Raw genomic sequence first — 25,146 nt, forward strand, 5'->3', positions numbered from 1 at the left:
TACGATTTTTGAAAAAAACTCATCTTGTTTTGTTGTACCACTAAATTCTCTGAAAGTTCTTCACCAATTGCTTCGAAATTTTGACACAACATTTCAGTGGAATTTGTGTGTGTTTTATATACCTATTTTTAATATATATGATATATAAATAAATAAGAAATATGTAAAGGAGAAACATTATTATCAAAGATCTCAGAAAGTTGTTGACTGAGTTACTTCAAATTTTTACACACTACCCTCATGAACCTTCAGACTCACATAGGGTATATAATTTAATATATGTAATATTTAAATATATATACCATGTGTAAAGGAGAACACTGTTACAAAAATTTCAAAAGGTGCTCGACTGGTTTACTTCGAAATTCTACATGCTACTGTAATAAAATTATGGAAGCATATAGGCTCTATATTTTTTTGTATATAGAATAAATCTATGAAATACATAATAAGGAAACGTTATTTGCAAACAGGAGAGTTTTATTTATGGTTTATTGGCTTATTTTTAGAATACTACTACAAGTTCTGAATTTCCAACAACAATAAACAAGGCTCACTGGCAGAGAGAGGGGGTAATTGGAGATGGACAGAGGGAGGGAGGACATTGACGTAGAAAACAGAAAGTAAGAAGTTGTCAGAGACAGGGGCAGGAGGAAATGTTGAGGGGGAGAGCAGGAGAAAATGGACAGAGAAAGGGCGAGGGGGCGTTGGACAGATACAGGGGGGAGAGAGAGGGGCAGAAGAAGGTACAGAGAGATAGGGAGGCGAGGAAGCACAAAAAGTGGGAGAACCGCTGATGGACAGAGAAAAGGGGAGTAGGAGGAGATGGATAAAGAGAGGGGCAGGTGAAGATTGAGAGACACAAGGATGAGGAGTAGATTAGAAAGTGTATCCAATTCTCATATATATTAGAAACGTGTGTTTCTCTTTCCTTTATTTTCCATTTAACCAGACAGCCACAGTAATGCATGGCCAAGAACAGCTAGTATATTACATTTGTAGAGCCTTAGATAATATACCATATATTACGGGATTTAACATTCATCTCACTGGACCGATGTGCATCGTGAATGTCAGTATGAGATGTGGCACCAACTGGCACGAATAAGTTTTTGTAACCGTTGTAGGATAGAAGCTAACAGCCTCTGAGCGTCATTTTGAGCAATAACGAGCTATGCCTGAAGCTGATACTGTAACATTTATTTAATAACACAGCGTGGAGATTGGTATGAAAGTGTTCGTCTTCCTGCCTGTTGTTGACTTCTGGCTCGGATTCGTCAGCTGATGCCATTTTGATGATTTTTCTCGTCTTTCGGCAGCGTGAGCAGCTGGCGTTGTCAAGGTTTCACCCCCATTAGTAGTGGTGGGCTAGCAATGGAGGGTGAAGCTTTGACAATGCCAGACACATGTGCTGGTGAATTGTCAGAGAAATCACAAACAAATTTCGGCCGCAGAACCCGAGACAGAAGCCAACAGGCAGTTTTTCAACAAGTGGTCTCGAAAGCCTTACAATTTTGAACAACTTCCCATCGCAATCGCAGATATGGTCTATTGATAATAAATCAGTGGACTGGACAGGCTAATTGAGGACCTCACTTTCCTTAAGGTGTTTGTGTTGTCAACTGCAACGTTGGTTCTTGCGTTTCTGAGTTAGAACACGTCGTCTGGCATCTAACTCATGAAATGTATGACAACATCTCTTTGGATGTTGGTGCTCCTCTTTCTTTCCGTGCCAGCTGGGAAAAATTGTTGAGGTATTCCGTCCTATACAGTACTAGACACTGTTGCATTACTTGGCTATGATGCGAAGATAGCAGATAAAATAAACAAAAAAAGTAGTGAAACTATACAGAAATTGTCAATAAGTAATCATGAAACACACACATAGGCAGACAAAACGAAATGCACAAGAGTTACACAGAGGGCAAGCAACAAATGACACATTATGATTTACAACCAGAAAACCACACACAGGGTAGGAAACCTACTAAAAAGACAGGTGCTCAAATTAGCATATGGCACAAACAGCACAACGAAGTACAATCTCGAAGGACAAACTACTCACACTGATCACTACTGCTAAACTGGTATGTACCAACTAACGAGCAATTGCTCTCTGCGTGTTTATGTTGTTTGAACATGTAAATCGGATTGAAAGATCTCAAAACTAGTAATAACTTGCACACAAACATAACGATTGAAGTGAATTATCATATATAAAAATCAATAGGGCAAGGAAAAAACCATACTAAGTTAATACATGTCGCTCTGTAAGAAAACATCACTTAAGACACAAAGGAATTACAGATATTGCTTTGAGTGGGTATTAATACAAATCAATAGGGAACATTCAAAATTTATGCTAGACCAGAATTCGAATCCGGGTCTCCTGCTTACTAAGCACCATCCAGATACAATGGGCATCACAACTGCAAGGAATACCTTAGCACACCTCTCAACTGATCTAAATTCTCAAATTATCCACACACTGCTAATGCAGTGTCCCTTGCCCATTGTCCCCAGATTTTCACAGATATTCGCCAATTCCTGTAAGAGTTCTAGGCCGGTGCCCATCTGCACTGAAGAGATCGCTGGTGTCTAGCCTTACCTCCCTATCCATATATTTCTTTCTTTGGATCTTCTCCCATGCCGACACTCAGTCGGCTGTTTTATGACGGATTTGGCAATGTTAGTTGCAGAGGGTGGCCGGATGCCCTTCCTGCCGCCACCCTGAACCCCCCAGGACATATATAGTGCACCCAAGCTGTCTGTTTCTAGTAAAAACCATGAAATAGTGTGAGCATGATCAAATGTCCATGAGTCATATAACTGAGGCAGAATGTGGGACCAGCCTAAAACCACATCCAGGCTGGCTGGCATACCAGCCCTCATCATTAATCCGCTGGGTGGATTCGATCCGGGGCTGGCATGCCCACCCAAGTCCTGGAAGCAGTGCATTAGCGCTCTCGGCTACCTCGGCAGGTATGTATCTATCTATATATATATAATATGATAAGTGAAAACAATGTGATCACCTGCTTAATAGCTTCTTTGTCCATCTTCAGAATGAAATACACCACTGATTCTACATATCAGGGATTTCACAGTTTGTTGACAGAGTTTTGGTGTTATGTGTCTTAGATGTGTATGCACAGGTCATGTATTTAGAGTAAATAATAGGCTGCTGCTTTTCGCACGTAGTGATGGCACGTAATAGCGACCCACATGGGTTCCCTAGGATTTACATAAGGTGATTTTAGTTGATTAGACATCAATGTGAGTTCACCTTAGACCAGTGTAGCACATGGAGTATAGCAAGCATGAAAGGATGCAGGTGGTTAGCAGTTGTCAGTGTGTATTTCATTACTACCACAGGTTCCATGCAAGTGCAGAATAATGTCTCCTTTAGCATAATACTGCTTGCAACAGGCTGCATCCATGGTGTGCTGCAGGTTCGGAGTCGCCATTCGTCTCAATGATGGCGTTTGTGGAGGTGACCATCAACCTAGGGTAGAAAAATGTGATATATCAAAAGAGCTGGCACGTTTCCATTCACTGATGGTCTAATCCCAATTGTCCCGTGAGAATTCCAATCATAATTGATGATGTTGTTGGGAAAATATGTGAACAGATAAAGTGTCTTATGCAGACTTCCATGTTCAATAATATACAATGAAGAGTCTGCTCTGAAACACTTCTGCATGCACCAGAGTAATTATCCCATGGCTATTCCACTTCAGGCAAGCTAAAGCCAATGGAATCAGTTTTTCCCTAAATAAAAAGTACAATTTTTCAAGCAAAATTCTTCCCCCTCTTAATACAATGATCACAATGTGATTAAAATTAAGAGATTCAAAATGATAAAATTAATGAATTAAAATTATAAACACAAAATATTAAATTAATTACTTATATTTTTCAGGTGAAGTTATTTTTATTTGAATTTCATCACATTATTTATTTTTCTTGAAAATTTAAAATAATTTTTAATTAAAACCAAAAAATATTTATTTGATAATATAAAAATTATGCCCAGCTTATAATATCTGCATAATTATTATAGAGCAAATAAGCTCAAAGGTTATCTAAAATTCACAAAAAGATTACGTTAATTCATTAGTTAATAATTATAATGAGAATGATTTGGAATATAAAACTGTAAAAGAACTTCAAAAAGTTGAGAATTAAAAAATTCAAAACTGGATCCTCAACTTAATAAACAACAATCAATTATTATTATTGAAAATAATATGGATTATATTATTTATAATAAATTTGAGAATAAAACCTTAAATGAACTTCGAAAAATATGAAAACAAGAAATTTTAAATGATATCCTAAACTTAATAAATAACAATTAATTAGATGAGTTATCTGATAATAAGTATGCTACCAGTTTCTTTTTTAACCTTTTTGGTACAATTCATACTACCATACAATTGATTTCTAGATACAGATGGCTCACCATAAGATGGAGGTGTTATAAGAACATTATGATGAGGACCAAGTATAGCTAGATTCTGTGCTGATGCTGCTGGCGAAAATGATGCAAACTTAGTAATTGGTGATGAAACGTTTGTGAAACTGGAAGTTTGTTACGTTTTAGGTATTTACAGTGCACTGCCTTGTGGTATCCACATCAAATATATTCCTATAATTTACATTACATGCTATGCTTGGTTTTACTATGACTCACAGACAGTAAATGCCGAGCATCTTTACAAAGAATATCAGTCTAGCAGTAGATGATATTCTTGAAAAAGCAAAAATCAAGTTTCTTAACAGACACTGAGAAATTTGAGAAAAATCAATTATTTCCACAAACATTCATGCATATGAGTGGGAAGAACTTGAAATATATCCTCTTTCCCATACAAAAAACAAACAAGAAAAACATGTTAACCGTCTTTTAAGTAAAAATAAAATTAATTCTCCATATTGTGGGATGAAAGACATATGTAGATTAAATAGCACACAATCAACTAAACATTAAGAAAAATTTATCCTTTTGATAGGTATTTAAGGTTTTTGACCCTCAAGAAAAATTATATGACCACAAAAAAGATTGTAAAGAACATAAAGAAGTAAAATAATTATGTCAAAAAGGAGAACAAATTAGATTTAAAAACTATAATAATACATTAAAAGTGCCTTCAGTAATTTATGCTTATATTGTATGTTTATTAAAAAATATTAGCACTTATCAAGCAAGATCTTGATAAATCTTATATTGATAAATATTAAAAAACATTTATAATTCCTTTTAGTTATCATATAAAACATTGTAATGGGGATTATAAGCCAGCGACGGAATATCAGGTAACGACAGCCCAAAAATTTTGTAGAAATGTTGAGACGGGAATCTAGTAAATTCAAGTGTTACGTGATCAAAATGATCCAATAATAATGCCTAAAGAATATCACATTAGTTTAAAAAATCTTACTGTTGGTGAAACAATGTAAGTGATTATTGTCACTGAACATAAGAATTTCAAGGGACTGCAATTGAAGATTGTAAAATAATTACAAAAAACCTTCTATCTTTCCAGGTTATATTCATATTTCAACTGTTTATTAATGAGTTGAGGATAGATAGTAAACATATTGACACAATCCTAAATATTGAACAAAAATATATTTCATTTAGTAAAGTTATGTATAAACTTTAAGATTTTTTGATGCTTTTAGATTAATGCCATTAATTATTGATAAATTGACTTCTGTTTTTGAACAAGCGCAATTGGGAGGAACATAAAAATATTTCACTTATGAAAAATTAGATTTAATGATTACAACATGTTTTTATTCATGGGTATATATAGATAGTGAAGAGAAATTACCTAAAACAGAATTTTTTTATTCAAGACTTCATAAAAACAATATTTCAGATGAGAATTAGTTTGGGAAAAATATAGAACACTGTACAAAATTATATAATAAACCTCATGGTTTTATATTATCATATACTTCAGAAAACTTTAGAGATGCTTCTAATCTCCCTCCTTCTTGGTATTAAATGTCTCTGGATTTATCTTGTGACACTATGTTAAAAACAACTAAAATTGAGCTATATTTATAAAACGATTATGATACAGTTTCAGTGCCTGAAAAAGATTTGGGGGGCTGTATTAAAAGGTACGCAAAAGCAAACAATAAAGACATGAAAAATTTTATATATGAAAAAATCGATTTATGTAGCTTATTTAGAAACTAATAATTTGTGTGGATGGGTTGTGTGTTTCTATTTTTTCAGTTTAAAGGATTCCACTGGCTAGACCCAAAATATTTTAATTCTAAAAAAACCCTGACGATTATAAATGTGGATATGCTTTAGATGTCGATTTCGACTTATACAAAATTACACACTTTATACAAAGATTTACTTTCAGCTCCAGAATGAAGACGTTAATTAATAACAACATTAAAGAATAAAAACAATTATGTTTTACATCATACATGTATTAAACAGTTCCTAGATCTTGTGTTAAATTGACAAAAATGCATGGAATTTTAAGTCTTGAACAAGCACAATGATTAAGAAAAGTGTCTCGATTTTAATACAGAATTGAGAATAAAGGAGACTAAAGATTTTGAATAAGATTTTTATAGATAAAACCAATGATTCTGTTTTTGGTAAAACGATGGTCAAAAACCAGACAAAATATTAAAATGAAATAAAATCCCAAAACGTATATGCAGTATGTTTCAAAACCAAATTATGATCATCACATTATTTTCAGAAAATTTAATAGAAGTTCATGTTAAAAAAAATTAAAATTCGATTAACCTGTTTATATTGGGATTAGTATTTCACATATTTCTAAAATAAAAAATGTATGATTTTCGTTGTAATATTATGGAAGCAAAATATGGAGGATATACTCATTTATGTTACATGGATACTGATTCATTTATTCTAAGAATATGAAATTGATGCTGAAACAATCTGATATTAGTGATTATTCAAAAGACAATACTTATGGATTACCACTAAAAACAAAAAGTTTTACGAAAAATGGAAGATAAAAATTTTGGAAAAACAGTGACTGACCATGTTAGTTTAAAATCCAAAATTTATGACTATAGACGAGAGAAAAAAGAATATAAAAAATTCCTAAGGAGTTAAAAATTTGTTGTAACAGCGAAATTACTTTCAATGATCATGAAAAAATCAGACAATAAAATAAAACAAAATAGAAAAATGAATTTCATTACGTCTTAGGAATGGGAATTATTGAATGCAACAAATTTCCTTTAACCTTTTAACTGCTCTGGATGTGTTAACATGCGTGTGTTTGTACCTGTCCCTGTGTGCTCTGAACGTGTTTATGTGCGCCACCTGTCCTTCTACCTGGTACTCTGAACGTGTCTAGGCGTACACAGGTTCAGAGTACCAGGTAGGAGGACTGGTTGCGTGCGTAAACACGTTCAGAGCACACAGGGACAGGCACAAAGGAGCACGCGTTAGCACGTCCACAGCAGTTAAAGGGTTATGTGGCTACATGATACAAGATTTATGTTAGAAATCAGGACAGATACTGTACCACATAGACATTATAAAATAAGAGAATTAAGTATAATCAAAAATAAAAATATTGCTTCTGAGTAGATTTAAAATTTTCTTGTGGTAAGCTAATTTTAGATGTTTTCAAACTATTTCTTGAACAAATTTTCCACAGAGACATTCAATTTTTTCATAATATTTTTATATATATTTTTGATAATATGCACTCTTTACAGTGCTTATTGTTACTACAATTTCAACATTTTCTTCCTTTTTTGAGGACCATAATTACATTAAAATATAATTAGAACAATTTTTAGCTCTTTCTCACAATCTTCGTAAATAGATTTTTGACTCCAGTTTTTAAAAAGCTTGTTTTTGTATAGTAAAATATTTTTATAATCACATTGCTTCTTTATTATGCAACCAATAAGGCCTTGTTTTTCATTTTAGATTTTTTTGCTATTTTTCCCTTTGTTAATTAGTTTTTCTTGTTGCACAAAGGACAAATCACTTTAATTGCATTCGCCTATTATATTTAAAAAACCCTAAAAATTTTAAAAATTAAAATGAAGAAATATTAATATTAAAATTTTTTGTAATAAATGATTTCGTATTTAGACCTTGGTTACAACTTGCTTCAATTTAATAATAAATAAGTTGTAATTATTGTTGATGAAAAATAATTGTTGATCTAATGTTAATGTACTGCCAATATTTTAGGCTATAAATGTCCTTGTAGTTTTATAAAACTTCATGTAAAAAAATTTGTTGTAAAACTATAAAAGTGTAAATAGCGATAAAACTTTAGAATCTACAAAAATACGTCCCTTAAAAAATTTATCAACACACCTGGGATTTTTTCTTTAGTTGTAAGTTCCAAATTGCCTTGGCTATATATTTCCATTACTGGGTTTATGAAGAATGCATTTTCTGTTAGTGGAAGAACATTTTGTATAATTAAATTTAAAGCCACTATTAAAAACTTCATACGCCTATTATGCCAACTGATTAAAATTTTCAATTATTTATTACGTTTATATAATTTTCTATTGATTTTGAAGATGAAGGTTCTTCATAAACCCAGTAATGGAAATATACAAATTTATTTGGTGGCCTTTAGGTTGCATCTTATTTTCGAAAATGCCCATTCACTATATTAAAAATTGTATTAAAATTATAACTTTTGGACAATAGCCTAGTCACAAATAGACACAAATAACCACACATTACTTTATTAAATTTGTGAATTCGTTGACCATTATAAGACAGCTCATTTCACCCAAGATATTTAACAAGTTCTTTGTAAATATTTCCTCTAAATGAAACAAACATCAATTTTTTATCAATTTCTTATTCTTATAATATGTCCAATAAGCATCACCCTTACCAGAAATATTTAAATTAAGTATTCCAGATTGATATTCTCTAGGATTATTAGGTAATATATCAATAATAAAGACACAGTGAAAGAGTTTTATTTTTAATTGTTCAGTAATATTTTCTACATCAGAATTACTTAATACATTATGATATATATCAACTATTTTTTGGAATTTTTTTCGGGTATTTTGCTCCAGTGTCAGCTTTCATCTGCATTTCTAAATCAAGTCTTGTTCTTTGGTTCTTCTAACTCTTGATCTTTTAGTTTTTCATGTATTACCTTTTTTGCTACTGTACTGGCAACAGCTAAATATGGTAATACTGTCAAAATAAATGGAATAAATCATCCTCCATGTTTTGTTAATCTGGAACCTTTTTTCTTTTTTGTCAGATATTCGATATTTTTTACAGAACAAGTATACCCAATGTTATAATAAATTACCACCTGTCGTCTTCTGCCTATTCCTTTTTTGCACATAGTTAACGAATTACTAGTACTATGTAATTGATCATTATTTCTTCTTATTTTAATTGCTTTTGTATTAGTCTTGCCACTAGGTAAGAAAGTATAATTAACATGGAAACTATTCTTTTATACAGAAAATATTTTTATAAAGATTACTATTTTTATTGTCCCCAAACATTGCAATCAACATCTAAACCCATATGTAATTTTCTATTTCCATAAAAGATTCCTCCAACTGCTGTAACAACTCATTCAACTACAGTTGTTGTATCAGAAGCATACATTCTTTCTTTTTCAAATAGTTGAAGTTGTATGTCTGCTTCATGTCTTTTCTATATATTTATGATCTCTGTATGCAAAACCATGATTTTTGCAAGCTTCATCTAGTGGGTTTATAACTTGATTGCCTCTAACTGATACTCCTCCTAATTTTGTTCCTGACCCACAATAATTACAACCAGGGAAACGCGTTTCGAATGGTTATTTTTTAACTGAAGTATTAACTAATCCTTTTCGATATTTTTCTGTTTTCCAAAATGTGTGTGGCAAACTGTTCAAAAATATTTTCAGATATTGTATTCCTTTCAGGTTGTTGATAATGACATAACTAAATTTATTGGGTAACATGTGTGTTAGTCCTACTTTTTCACTGTGATAATTTTATTTCCATCTGATTCTTCTCCGTGAATAACTGCTAATAAATCAGTTAAATGTCTAATCTACATAATATGTTTCACTGGTCTTCCTGTATGTCTTTTACTTCAGTCTTCACCTCTTTTCTCATCCTCACACTGTGGTGAATCATCTGCATTTCTTTGCCTCAATACTGGCAAAAAAATCATCGACAGTTACTGTTATATAATATTTATATTTTAGTCAGATTATTATCCGAATATCATGCTCCTGAATAGTACAAAATATATACCTTATTTAATAAATCAGAACCTGTAACTCTTGTAGTCATGTCATCCATAGTAATCTGTTTTTTTAAATAAAAGATTTATTAATGTGGCTTTTCCTTGATATGACCCATAGTAATCCATCTTTTAGATAAAAGATTTATTAATCTGTCTGTTCTTTGATGAGACATTTCACCAATATTTAATTTATCTTGATCAAATTTTATTGGTAATTTACCACTGAATTTATATGTACCAACAGGTCTTAACCCAAAAATCTTGTCTTCACTGTGATTAACTCATTCTAGCAATCTTTCACTTATGTTTATCTTTAATGTGGCTTGCTTCTTTCTATTTTTAACATCTGCTTTGTAGTTCTTCCATAGATATTGCATTTCTGATTTGCATAACTTATAATCTCGTTTATCACTATTACACTGGTTAATTGTAGTTATATAATTAAAATCTACAAAATATTTATAAGGAACCATCAGCTTTGTGAATTCTCTGTTTTCTTCTAGAGATTTCAGCCAACTGCAGATGGTGGCTAGAGTCGTTATCAGTTATGTGTGTCGCTTTGGATTAGAAGAGATTCTCTCTGGTTTCGAGCAGCTATCAGAGGTGGAAAAGGCTACCAGACTTGCTTGCAAAATGAAAGTAGAACTCACCATTTGCAGCATAGTCGATAGGACACATTGCAGATCTCTAGTACAGAGCCCAATGGAAGGTCTGAATCAGAGCCTTAGACAGTTCTGCAACCATGTAGGCAGCAGATTCCTGACTTGCGCAATAGGGTGGCGGCGTTTCGGGGTCCGCTAAAAAGCTCAGGAGTCCGTTGCATCCAGGAGGCGGCTACACAGATAGCAGGGGCTGTGTGGCGCGTACTGGTCAGTTTTTTTAGATTAGAGTGTCTATGGAAAACACAAAAAGGGCTTCAGTTTCAGAGAGTGCAGTTTGAACAGAGTAAAAACGTAGATACAGAAGCCACTGGTATAACAGTTGTAAATTGTCGTAGCTGTGTTGGGAAAGTGCCAGAGCTCCAACCGCTAATAGAAAGCACTGATGCTCACACCGTTATTGACATGGAAAGCTGGCTAGAGCCGGAGATAAGTTCAGCGGAAATTTTTGGGGGTAGACCTAAGGGTGTTGTGAAAGGGCAGGCTAAACACAGTTGGAGGTGGCATATTTGTTGCTGATAGAAGCAGTTTATCTTTTTCAGGTTGCCCTCCATGGGGTGGGTGCACGCAATGACTGTGGTTATATTGCAACTTAATTCTACGACTGATTGCTGCTCTATCTAACCCAGTTTATCTTTTACTGAAACTGAAGTAGATAGTTGGTGTGAGTTAGTATGGATTGAGGTCATTCTTGGAAAATGGAATAAAGTAATAATTGGAGCATTTTATCGGCCTCCAAACACAGATGGCACAATTGCTGAAAGGTTCAGAGAAACTTGAATCAACTTTGAAACGCGTACCCAACTCATACAATTACAGTTGGTGGTGACTTCAATTCACCATCGATACGTTGGCGAAAATACATGTTTAAATCCGGAGCAATGCATAAAACATCATCCGAAATTGTGCTAAACGCATTCTCTGAAAATTATTTCGATCCGTTACTTCATGAGCCCATGCGAATAGTAAACTGTTGTGAAAACACACTTGACCCCCAAGGCAACAGATAATCCTGAGCTAATAATGAGCATCAGGACGGATACAGGAATTAGTGAACACGGGGTTGTCGTAGAGAGACTGGGTATCGTAACTCCCAAATCCTCCAAAAATAAACGAAAAATGTATCAAGTAAAATAAAAAGATAAAAATTCGTTTTATCCGTTCCTGAGAGACAATCTTGGCTCCTTCGAAATGAACAAAGTAACTATAGACCAGATGTGGCTTCAGTTTAAAGAAATAGTGTCGATAGCAATCGAGAGATTTATACCAAATAAATTAATGAAGGATGGAGCTGATCTCCCTGGTGCACAAAAAGGGTCAGAAGACTGTTGGAAAGGCAACGAAAAATGCATGCCAAATTTAAAAGAATGTGAAATTCCAAGATCTAATGTTTTACAGACGCTCGAAATTCAGCACAGACTTGAATGCGAGATGCTTATAATACTTTCCTCAACAAAATCTTGTCTGGAAACCTGGCTGAAAATCTAATAAGAATCTGGTGATGTGTAAAGTATGCTAGCGGCAAGAAACAATGTTTTCTCTGGGCTATAGCAATGGAAGTACTATCGATGACAATTCTGTTAAAGCAGAGTTATTAAACACAGCCTTCTGAAATCCCTTCACCAAAGAAGATGAAGTAAATATCGCAGAATTCGAATCAAGAACAGTTGCCAACATCAGTGTTAGAAGATGATATCCTCAGAGTATTATTACCAGTTAAATCACTTGATAAAAGCAAGTCTTCGAGTCCAGACTATATACCAACTAGGCTCCTTTCAGAGTACGCCGATGCAATAGCTTCAGCCTTACCAGTCATATAGAGCCACACACTCGACGAAAGAGCCATACCCAAAGATTGGAAAATTGCGTAGGTCAAACCACTATTCAAAAAAGGCGATAGGAGTAATGCACTAAAACTAGATAATTAACAGCGATATGCAGCAGCCTTTGGAACATATATTTCATTATGAATTACCTCGAACAGAACGACCTATTGACGCTCAGTGAACACGGATTAAGGGAACACTGTTCTTGTGAAACACAACTAGTTCTTCACACACACTAAGTGTTGAGTTATATCGAGAATGGATTTCTAAATGATTCCATATTTTTAGATTTCCAGAAAGCTTTTGACACCGAACCTAACAAGCTGATTGTAATCAACTTAAGTGCTTATAAAATACCGTCTCAGTTACGCGACTGGATTAGGGAGTTTATGTCGGAATGGGTACAATTCGTAGTTATTGACGGGAAGTCATTGAGTAAAGCAAAAGTGTTTTCTGGTATTCATAAAGGTAGTGCTATAGGCCCTCTGCTGTTCCTTATTTATATAAAAGCTTTAGGAGACCAACTGAGCAGCAGTCTTAGGTTGTTTGTAGATGACGTTGTCTTTTACAGGCTAGTAAAATCATCAGAAGATCAAAAGAAATTGCAAAATCATATAGGAGTAATATCTGTATGGTGCAAAAATTGTCAACTGATCCTAAATAAAGAAAATTGTGAGGTCATTCACATGAGATCTAAGAGGAATCCATTAAGCTTCGGTTACATGATAAATCAGTCAAAGCTAAAAGCTGTAAATTCAACTCAATACCTAAGAATTACTATTACGAACAACTTAAATTAGAAATAACACGTAGAAAATGTTGGGAAGGCGAAAAAAAGACTGTGTCTAATCGGCAGAACACTTAGATGATGCAACAGATCTACTAAAGTGACTGCCTACACTATGCTTGTCTGTCCTCTTTTGGAGTATGCTGCGTGATGTGTGATCCTTACCAGATAGGGTTAACGAAGCACGCCGAAAAAGTTCAAAGAAGGGCACCACGTTTTGTATTATCGAGAAATAGGGGAGAGATCTTACGGTCCTGATACAGGATTTGGGAGGGACATCGTTGAAACAAATACGTTTCCAGCAGCGGCGAGATCTTCTCACAAAATCACCAACTTTCTCCTCCGAATGCGAAAACATTTTGTTAACGCCGACCTACGTAGGGAGAAACAATCATCATAATAAAATAAGAAAAATCAGAGCTGAGAAGGAAAGATACAGATGTTCGTTTTTTCCGCCCGCTGCTCGAGAGTGGAATAATGGGAGATTATTGTGAAGGTTTTTCGATGGGACCTCTGCCTTCTGATTTGCAGAATACCCATGTAAATGTAGAGGAAATAATTAAAACTACATGCAAACAGAATATAGTTTATAATCTTTTCTCGGTCTTGATTTTCTGGAAAGTTTAATCGTAAGCCAGTTGACCTGTGTACTCGTCTGACGAGAAGTCTTTTTCATCCCATCATCAAATTTCATTAATTGCCAACCTATCCATCTCCTTCCTAAATTTTTTAACTTACCCGCCCTGTTATGGGAGTCTAACCTCCCACCCTCTTTCCTGCTGAATGCAGGTTTTATTTTCCGTGCTGGTGACGTCCTCGAGAATAGTCCCCACCAGGAAATTCGAACCGGGGACTATTTTACCTCCAAAAGATTTTAAGCAACATGTTACCACCATCTTTTCCCTTTCTCCCATTTCATTTTCCCTTTGTTTTCATCCGTTCGCGGTACCAGCACAACAAGGCAATGTTGCTTCATGTTTCACAACCATATCTGTCGATCATTCAGACCATTGCTCCTGCAACTACTAAAATGCAGCTGACCGTCTTGAGGAACCACAGGTTTGTCTGGCGCTCAACAGATACCCCTCCATTGTAGTTGTATCTGCTATTTGACTACTGTATCGTTGAGGCGCGCAAACCACCACACCACGGGAAGATCAGTGGTTCCTGGGGGGATGGGAATAGATCAGTACCCTGCTACGTTTATCACAGGTCTGCATTGGCCACTTTTGCACGATCTAGAGCCCAACACAATCGCCGACGTATTACAGTCGGTGAAAATGTATGTATCGTATGGCCTTGTTGGCTGGGGTATCCCCACGTAGTGGGTTCAGTTGCCTGTGAAAAAGGTGGTCATTTTTAACGCACACAGTGCTCTTTCATTGCGGATATGTGAGAGTTGTGTGTGAGTATATTTCATGAGTATAGCTGAGCGGCACATAGCCTAATCCTCTCGAATGCCACTAAAGGAACCGCAGGGCTTGACTTCCCCATTAGGCGAATGTATTACGATCCACACCGTCACCTCGCCTAACTTATGACACACAACAGAGAAAATGCTGTAGGTTGAAGGAAGGAATTAAAATTTATACTAATACCAAAAGCTAGGTTTCCTGCTTACTACGGAGACGCGCCCTCAGGCCGTGCGGAGTGGCCGCGCGGTTTATGGCGTCATGTTGCGGAGATTCGAGTCCTCCCTCGGGCATGAGTGTTTGTGTTGTTCTTAGCATAAGTTAGTTTAAGTTAGTTTAAGTAGTGTGTAAGTCAAGGGACCGATGACCAAAGCAGTTTGGTCCCTTAGGAATTCACACACATGCGCGCGCTCTCATTTGCACCTCACTGGTTCTCCATATATGACAGCTGCGCAGACAAACCACTACGTTTCCCGCCCCAATACAAATTGGAGTTCACGCCTTAGATTATTGCTATTCCGTTTCTAAACTCGCACCAGTATTCCAGAGGCTCTCCAATATTGGGATAATACCTCAGCAATGCACGAAGTGACGTTAATAATACCTATACCTCAGACATATGTGATGTACACTATGTGATGAAAACCATCCGTACACCTGTCTGGTAACGACTTACACGTTCGAGGCGTCATCCATCGGTAATACTGGAATTCAATATGGCTTAAGTTGAATCAGATGCTGGAAGATTTCTTGGGGAGTGGCAGACTTTTCTTCACGGAGTACTTCACTCAGAAGAGGTGTGGCACGAAGTCGGCATTTCAAAACTTCCCAAAGGTGTTCTATAAAATTCAAGTCAGGACTCTATGCAGGTCAGTCCATTAAAGGGATGTTATTGTCGTGTAACCACTCCAACAAAGGCCGTGCATTATGAACAGGTGCTCGATCGTGTTGAAAGCTGCAATCGCCATACCCGAATTGCACTTCAATAGAAGAAAGCAAGAAGTTGCTTAAAACATCAATGTAGACCTGCGCTGTGATAGTGCCACGCAAAACAACAAGGGATGCTAGACCCCTCCATGAAAAACACGACCACAGCCTCCGAGTTTTACTGTTGGCACTACACAGCTGGCAGGTGACGTTCACAGGGCATTTGACGTACCCACACCCATCTGCTGTTTAATGTTCCAAAGTTGACGCTCCTTACACCAAGCGAGGCGTCGTTTGGCATTTACCGGCGCTATGTGTGGCTTATAAGCAGCCGTTCGACCATGATATCCAAGTTTTATTACCACCCACCTAACTGTCAAAGAAGGCTACTTGCAGTGGATTCTGATGCAGTTTGGAATTCCCGTGTGATTGTCTGGGTAGACGTTTGCCTACTACACATTACGGCCCTCTTCAACTGTCGATGGTCTCTGTCAGTCAACAGACGAGGTCGACCAGTACCCTTTTGTGCTGTACGTGTCCCTTCACGTTTCCACTTCACTATCACATCGGAAACAGTGGACCTAAAAATGTTTAGGAGGGCGGAAATCTCACGTACAGCCATATGACACAAGTGACACCATATCATCTGATCACGTTCGAAGTCCGTGAGTTCCACGGATAGCCCCTTTTTGCTCTCGCACGATGTCTTATAACTACTGAAGTCGCTGATACGGAGTACCTGCCAGTAGTTGGCAGCACAGTGGTTCAGATGGCTCTGAGCACTATGGGACTTAACATCTGAGGTCATCAGTCTCCTAGAATCTACTTAAACCTAACTAGCCTAAGGACATCACACACATCCATGCCCGAGGCAGGGTTCGAACCTGAGACCGTAGCAGCAGCGCGGTTCCGGACTGAAGCGCCTAGAACCGCTCGGCCACACCGGCCTGCGCAGCACAATGCTCCTAATATGAAAAACGTATGTTTCTCCGGGTGTACGGATACTTTTGATCACATAGTGTATTAATCATATACAGTTAATTTTTCTGAGATATAATGAGTCTCACCTTTCTCTACGATAATGATGTAGGCTGAAGAAATGGATTAAAATTTGAACCAGCACCAGGATTCGAGTCTGGGCCTCCTTCTTCCGAGACATATGTCCTATCTGAGGAACATCGACTATATGATTAATATATCACCTATTGCTGAGGCACAGGCAAGTTTGACCCCATTTCTCTCATCGCTAAGGTGCTATTGCGATATCAGAGAGCTTCAGCAACACTGAGTTTACAAGGGGGTTGGCAAAGTCCTGGGCACGAATTGGAATTTGGAATGCGAGAGGCAGTAATGCTGTCCACGAAGCTATGGCAGCCAGTGTGTCAGGGTGGCGCAATGGGTAGTGCGTCCACATAGTCAGTAGGATACCTGGCGCTGGTATAAATTTTAATCCATTGCTTCAGTCTGTCTCATTATCAATATATGTCACGAACATCACCTGTATATGATTAGCACAACAGAGAGGTCTGTTGAACAGAAATTTACTTCATCATCTCTAACCCACTTATCTGGAAAATACTGGCAGTGACAATTTCATTCATCACCAAGAGTCGAATCGGCTTGTCTCCGAGTCGAGGGCCTCTGCACAGAAGTGCGTTAGCGACCTCAGCTGGCATTTCTTCATCCTGCGCAATACACATTTCCGGTATCTTAACAAAATGTGTTGTTGTCCGATGCAGACAGCTGCAACAGCAGGCCTCACGCGATATCTGCTTCTCTCTTCCACTTCGCAGAGCACGTAGTCGTCGCCAGCGCATCGTGTATATAAGGGACGAGGAGACGCCAGAGCAGCATCAGTCGTCATGGCAGCCTCCACCAAGTCTCTCCTGCTCCTCTGTCTGGCGCTCGTGGTAAGTGCGACTGCGTTTCGATCTTCTCTTCACGTAGTGGATTTCATATGACTCGGTACTGCAGCAACACTTATCAAGGTAGGGTCATTTGGTGTGTCTCAAATGAAATCTGTGTCTCAATTGAGGCTTTCTTGGCAGTGAAGAAGCAACGTGACAGCTTGGATGTAGAGTCGTCAACAGATGTGAAAGTAACATTAAGCATTCCGGATGGTGCAAAAATTGACAGCTTGTTCCAAAATGTCTAGAAATGTGAAACTGAACACTTCTCAAAACGCAGAAACGTATTATTTCTCGTCTTCTAGTGCCGATCCATTCCGGATTTTGATAACGTTCGTAGCTGTATCACTTCTTCTTGTTCGAAAAAGTTCCTGAGTCGGACTTCTTTAATACGGACTTAAATTTCTTGTGAGTTATCCCATTGGTTGTTAATGTTAGTTCCCAGATATACCATTTTTGTTTACTTTTGCAGTAAGTTTACCATTACCATTTAGATGACAGTTTGGTATATTTTTTTGGCAACGACCATTACTTTTATTTTATTTATGTTCAGTTCAAGCCTATAACACTCAGTACTTGCCTTGATTGAGGACTATTTAAGGTGTCAACCGATATCCCACTGCTTCTTAGGATCTCAGTCACCTCGTAATGTTGTACTCTATTAAAGGCCTTCCGATAATAAAAAGGTTTAGACCTCACAATACATGTCCACACCTCTGGAATAAGACCTGAATGCAGAACAAACGTCATACGTACCGGCAGTATTTGTGAGGACACACTGTGTGGATGCAATTCCTTCTTCACAAACTTTTTAGATTGTTTTGTGAATATTTTTTAGAAATATTTTCAAGAGATTCTCCGCGAATGTCTAGCACATGCATGTCCGTCTTATCTAGACTTCTGTTGTGCTAGTTTTTCCCGGATCCGAAAAGAAATCTTTGCTCCTCTATGATTTAGAAAGACGCTTACACCTCTCGAGCGAGCAACGACATTAAAACACTAAAGACTAGGCTGGATCATAACGAATTTCCAGTGCATGCAAAATCAGGGTTCACTAATGTTGAAGAAAATGCTGTTAATGAAGCTTAATATGAAGCTGTCTGCAGACACTCTAACACACCGATGGTGGACGCTGTCTAACTTTTTGGGAGAGTTAATCCACAGATCCTACTCCCTCAGCCGAGCTAGCATCAAACATAGGTTTTACAAAACAGTAAAAGGTATAACTTGGTTTCACTTGTGTCCACCTACTGAGATATATCAGAATGTTTTGAGCATTAAAGGTGCTCGTTTTAATATATTTTACGTGTCATAAACAAGTAAGCTGATCGTCCAATTTGAGGTTGAAAAATCTTACTGTTTGTTTTAAGCTGAGAACGGCATCCGTCAATAGTAATTTTGATGTATATTTTCAAATAACACACATACTTTTCTGGAGGGAGATTGTAAAACCTACGGCTTCCGTCTACACATTCGACTTGCTCAACGCCATTTGTATTTCATGTGCCGTGATAGATAAATTGGGCCCCGAACTGCGAATGGTTCCACATATACAGGTTGTCTAAACAATGTGTCCCACTGGAGATATTACTAGTCAAATCCTGAAAAAGAACCCGTAGAAACATTTGGCCGGAAGCCAATAATTAGGTATGTTGGGTATGAGTCAACTCGATACCATGGAATAACACTTTGACTTTAAGTATCCGCACAGGCAGGAATCTGATGAAGCACACGTCAGTGGGGCTGCTCGACCAATTAATCTCTCATTCAACGTTTGTGTTAGTCTCTGTCGTAGTATAGATAATAGGAAGGTGACCTCTCTTGCGTAAATTACATTCCTTTTCTTTCTGCGAGGGTGGCGTTGTCCAGTGCAGCGGGCAATTTTTCGTTCGACATTTGATGATAAATAGCACGTGTTAATTAGGCCGGTGAAATCTATGGCCCTACTAGTGCGCCAACCACAATCCCCATCCAACCAACCAACGATACCAAATATATGCGTATGTCTTGCTTTCATGACCAATCGACAGTTTGCATCTGTCCACAGATGTTTATTGTTGTAATACATTGTCACTCTGTGTGTAATTAACTATCACTCTCTGTGGGAATCCGATTTCATTCGTTAGTAAAGTGCAATTTCAACGCAAAGGATGTTCAGCAATCCATCAGAGAACCCATCTATAATTTGAGATGGTGGTCTTTTGGCACGAGGGCTTCAAAGCACGATAAGTAATTAGGATTTCGTGTGGCTCAGTTACCGCGTGCAACTCTTTCGAATAGAAACGACTTTGGCGATTTGTGTGTCACTAATTCAACCCAGTTATCCAGCCGGGCAAAGGAAAGTACAATTTAACATGGAGTCCGAAACACATATCGTTCCTCGCGATTCTTTTACGTCACATAAAGGTGAATGAGAGATCAAACAAATGAAAATTTCCGACCGGGATTCAGTCTGCAAACCTCTCGATCTCCAGACACGCATTTTACTGCTACACCACAGCGCTCTATGTGATTTCGACAAAGTAAGAGCTCGTGTAGTGCTGAACTCACAAAAGCGTGGTTCATGCCCACAGCAGTTTCAGTTCGTCGCAGTCTGCTTCTAGATTGTCTCCTCCTCGATACATTCGTCCCTCTCCACTCCTTGTGTGGACAGCACGAGACCTCCCAATTTCTCAATCCGAATCGTCCCTTTATATGCAAGTCTTTATAACATACTGCTGAACATTTTTTTCAGTTGTAGTATGACACTGTACGTGTAGTTCGCCGTGCACTGCACATGTCAGTCGATTAACGCAGGTGACTAAACCATACCAAAGTACCACGATTGTTACTTCCCGCATGAAATAATAGGACTTCAATTCACTATTTACATTGTTCGCAAGGAATAACCAATTTCCTTCTGGTCAGCACTACGTCAAAACGATATCTACGGAATGGACGACGTAGAAGACAGTTGAAAGTGCGTTCTCTGACAACAGCATCCATAGGAGACTAAGTAAAGACACGAAAGAGAAGAAATGAGAAAAGTACGTCAGGACGAAGGCAGCTTACACATCTCTACACTGACCTTTCTCAACGCATGTAAAATGGTCCTTACCTCAATAAATAATTGGTCCCATACTAATATTTATAGGAAATGTTTTTATAGTGTTGATAAATACCGTCTCCTGTTAATATATACGATCCCTTGTTTTAAACACCTTATATAACTAGAAGCATATTGAGATACGACAAATGTGCTTTTACATCTGTTCTCTGCAAACCAGTGACACTCTCCCGTTTGTCAGACAAATATGTGACCAACAGTACTGTAGTTTGTTCATACGCTCAAAACAGATGAAGACAGATGAATACAATCCTGGATGATTCTCTCATGGATTTTATACGCAATTTCCTTCGTAGAGTCATAACATTTTCCCAGTACCATACCAATGAAACCAAGTCCGTGACTTAATTTACCTATGATTAGTCCTACGTGATCATTCCATTTCACATGCCCACAAAAATGTTATCTCCCCCTCTCTCCCTCCTCAGAGTTATATCTATGAGTTGAATGATTCCAGTTGTGACTCATTTTTATTTTTGGAAATTTACAAGGACTTGCCAACCTTTGCGATAGTTTGAAACCTTGCAAGAATCGACGGAGTATATGTGCAGCTTTTTCATAGAGTAATCTATTATAACGCTATCTTCTGTGAGAGGTGTTAGATTATTATGTACATTGTCTGCTAGATCATTGACATACGATGGACTGCAGTGGTCCCGACACACTTTCCTGCAGCAGTTGTAAGGGTACTTATACAACTCTCGGTGGCCTCTGTAGAAGATAGCATGCTCCATCCTCCCTAACAAGTCCTCAATATAGGTACAAACTGTATTTGGTACTACATCAAATCGTACTTTCTTTAATAAGCGTTGGTGTAGTATTGAGTCAAATTCTTTTCTGAAGCCACGGGATGTGTAATCTAGCTGATTTCTTAGATCAGGTCAATCTATAAAGAAAATTTAGAGCGATCGGTTCCAACTTATTTCAGTTCCTACTGTACTGAGACTAATTTTGTGTCATCAATTTCTGAACGCTTTGATTCCGCTCACCACAAAAACCTTTTCTATGCCAATCTGCCGGCCGAAGTGGCCGTGCGGTTAAGGGCGCTGCAGTCTGAAACCGCAAGACCGCTACGGTCGCAGGTTCGAATCCTGCCTCGGGCATGGATGTTTGTGATGTCCTTAGGTTAGTTAGGTTTAAGTAGTTCTAAGTTCTAGGGGACTAATGACCTCAGCAGTTGAGTCCCATAGTGCTCAGAGCCATTTGAACCATTTTTTATGCCAATCTCTTGATGTCAGAGTTGCACATGCAGTTATGAAACTTCTTCAGTTATTTGTTGGATATACACCAGACTTAGTCATATCCTACAGTTTTTATCCTGTACGTATCCTAATTGCCATAGAAACTATTTCTTTATGCCTTAACACACGACCAGTCATCGTGTCCGTATTTCTTATCAGTGTTTTCCACATATTTCTCTCTTCGCCGATCCTGGAGAGAATCTCCTCATTTCTCATCTTATCAGTCCAACTAATTTTCAACATACTTCCACAATCCCACATTTCAGAGATTTTGATTCTGTTTTTTCCGAATTTTTCCCACAGTCACCTCCATAAAATGCTCAGATATGCATTCTTATAAATTTCTTCCTTAAATTAGGATCGATTCTTTATAGCGATAGACTTCTTTGGTCGAGGAATTCCCTCTTTGCCTGTGCTAGCCTGTTTTTTATACTTTCCTTGCTTCTTTCATCATGTGTTGTGGTGCTTCCAAGGTAGCAGGATTACTTGACTTCATCTACCTCCAAGTCTGCAGTTTTGATGTAAACTTATATGGGTCACACTTCTGTTGTTCCTCAGTACTTTCACCTCTCTTTCTTTCACTCACAGTGCATATCCAAGCCTGGAAGCCATGATTCTTTTCAACACAATTCTTTCTCGCTTTCACTAATAATACCAATATCATTACTGAATCTCATCATTGATATGCTTTCAATTTGAATTTTAATCCCATTCCTGAACATGCCTTTTATTTCCATCTCTGTTTTTTTTTTCGTTTATAGACTGAACTGTAGGGATAGAAGTCTACACCTCTGCCTTAAAACCTTAAAATCAGAGTACTTCGTTCTGGGTCCTGCATTATTATTTTTATTCTTGAACGTTGTACATATTATCCGATTTTTTTTCCTGATTTCCATCTATTATCCTGAGAATGTCGAACGCCTTGGACCTTTGTACATTGTCGAACGCTTTTGCTAGATTAGTGAATCATACGACCACATCTAGATTTTTCTTAAGACATTGTGACTGAAAAAGGAGTTGATGGTTGCGTCAGTTTCGAAAGCAACTTGTCGCTTTGTCTGCAGGTCGTGGCCGCGATGGCGCAGGAACCTGCAGACGTACCAGCTGTCCCTTTCGGAGATGCCGCCAGCAACCAGGAGCCGGTACAGCCGGTGGTGGGCGACGGAGCTGCTGGAGACCAGGCGCTGCAAGACCGCTGGGGGGCGTCCATTTCCTTCCACAGCGGCTGAGCGGACTGCTGGCACATTCCAGAAATAGGAGGCTCTAGTTTGTCATAAACGTTTCTTCCTTTACAGATTAGACATTTTAAATACTTTTTCTGTTTCTATATCAAGAGCTTCCTTTTCATTTCTCAAAACTATAAACGAAAATGTATTACAAATAAATAAATAAATTTTAGAATTCAAAAAAGCATTACTGACTTCGTTTAGCTACTAAATGTTAGGTAATAATGTACCACCGAGCGAGGTGGCGCAGTGGTTAGACACTGGACTCGCATTCGGGAGGACGACGGTTCAATCCCGTGTCCGGCCATCCTGATTTAGGTTTTCCGTGATTTCCCTAAATCACTCCAGGCAAATGCCGGGATGGTTCCTCTGAAAGGGCACGGCCGACTTCCTTCCCCATCCTTCCCTAATCCGATGAGACCGATGACCACGCTGTCTGGTCTCCTTCCCCAAAAACAACCAACCAACAACAATAATGTACCCACACAACCCTATTTATTTTCTGGTTTCCGTCTGGTCTCTCACCTATCAATAAAAAGTCTGTATATACCTTGAGCATTCACTGATGGAGATGGAAAGTTTTATACCATGATGCACCAGACTGACATCTGTACAATAGAAATGGAAATGTCTGCGTTCACGTCACCGATAGCTTAGAAATTTTGACACAACATTGCATTGGAACAGGAGCGTGTTTTTATATACCTACTAGAGCGCCATATGGTACATAACTAGATATATAATAATAAAGGGGATACGTTTTTTTGGAAAACCTCACCTTCGTTTTTTGAACTTCTAAATTCTTTAAAAGGTCTTCACCGATTGCTTCGAAATTTTGACACAACATTGCAGGGAAATTTGGGTGTGCTTTTACAAACCTATTTTTAATATATATGATATATAAATATGAAATATATAAAGGGGAAATATTACTATCAAAGATCTCGAAAAGTTGTTGACTGAATTACTTCAAATTTTTCACAGTTATCTCGTGAACATTCGGACCCACATTGGCTATATCATTCAGTATGTGTAATGTATAAAAATATATGTCATATATAAAGGGGAACAATGTTACAAAAAATTTTAAAAAGAGCTCGACCGATTTACTTCGAAATTGTACCTACTACTGTAATAAACATATGGATGCATAAAGGTTCTATATTTTTTGTATATATAATAAATCTGTGAAATATATAATAAAGAAACATTAGTTGCAGTTATGATTTTTTGGCCTATTTTTAGAATACTACTACAAAATCTGAATTTCCAATAACAATAAACAAGGCTCATTTTCAGAGAGAGGGGGAATTGGTGATGGATGGTGGGGTGGGGGGACATTGACGTTCAAAACAGAAAGTACGAAGTGGTGAGAGGCAGGGGCAGGAGGAAATGTTGAGGGAGAGGGCAGGAGTAGATGGACAGAGAAAGGGCGAGGAGGTGTTGGACAGATACAGGAGGGAAAGAGAAGGGCAGGAGGAGGTAAAGAGAGATAGGGAGGCGAAGATGCAAAAAAAGAGGGGGAAAAGCTGACGGATAGAGAAAGGGGGAGGAGGAGGAGTTGAGCAAAGAGTGGGGCAGGAGAAGATTGAGAGAGACAAGGATGAGAAGGAGATTAGAACGTGTACACAATTCTCATATATATTAGAAATATGTATTAGAAATGTGTGTTTTCACTTTTCTTGCTTTTCTATTTAACCAGACAGCCACAGTAATACATGGCCAAGAACAGCTAGTGTATTAGTATTTCTGGAGACTTAGATAACATAACATGTATTACGCGAT

The 25,146-nt window shown here is 37.6% G+C and overlaps 1 protein-coding gene across 1 annotated transcript; it reads left to right on the forward strand.

Annotated features, from left to right (window-relative positions):
• The first annotated feature begins 1,683 nt into the window (after positions 1 to 1,683).
• On the forward strand, positions 1,684 to 23,548 carry LOC124545677. The gene is made up of 3 exons (XM_047124624.1): positions 1,684 to 1,754; positions 17,621 to 17,791; positions 23,200 to 23,548. The coding sequence occupies exons 1-3, from the start codon at positions 1,684 to 1,686 to the stop codon at positions 23,390 to 23,392; spliced, it is 435 nt and encodes a 144-aa protein (XP_046980580.1). The 3' UTR covers positions 23,393 to 23,548.
• The last annotated feature ends 1,598 nt before the right edge of the window (positions 23,549 to 25,146 follow it).

The sequence above is a fragment of the Schistocerca americana genome, chromosome 8 (genome assembly GCF_021461395.2).
Source record: "Schistocerca americana isolate TAMUIC-IGC-003095 chromosome 8, iqSchAmer2.1, whole genome shotgun sequence".
Classification (NCBI taxonomy): domain Eukaryota; kingdom Metazoa; phylum Arthropoda; class Insecta; order Orthoptera; family Acrididae; genus Schistocerca; species Schistocerca americana.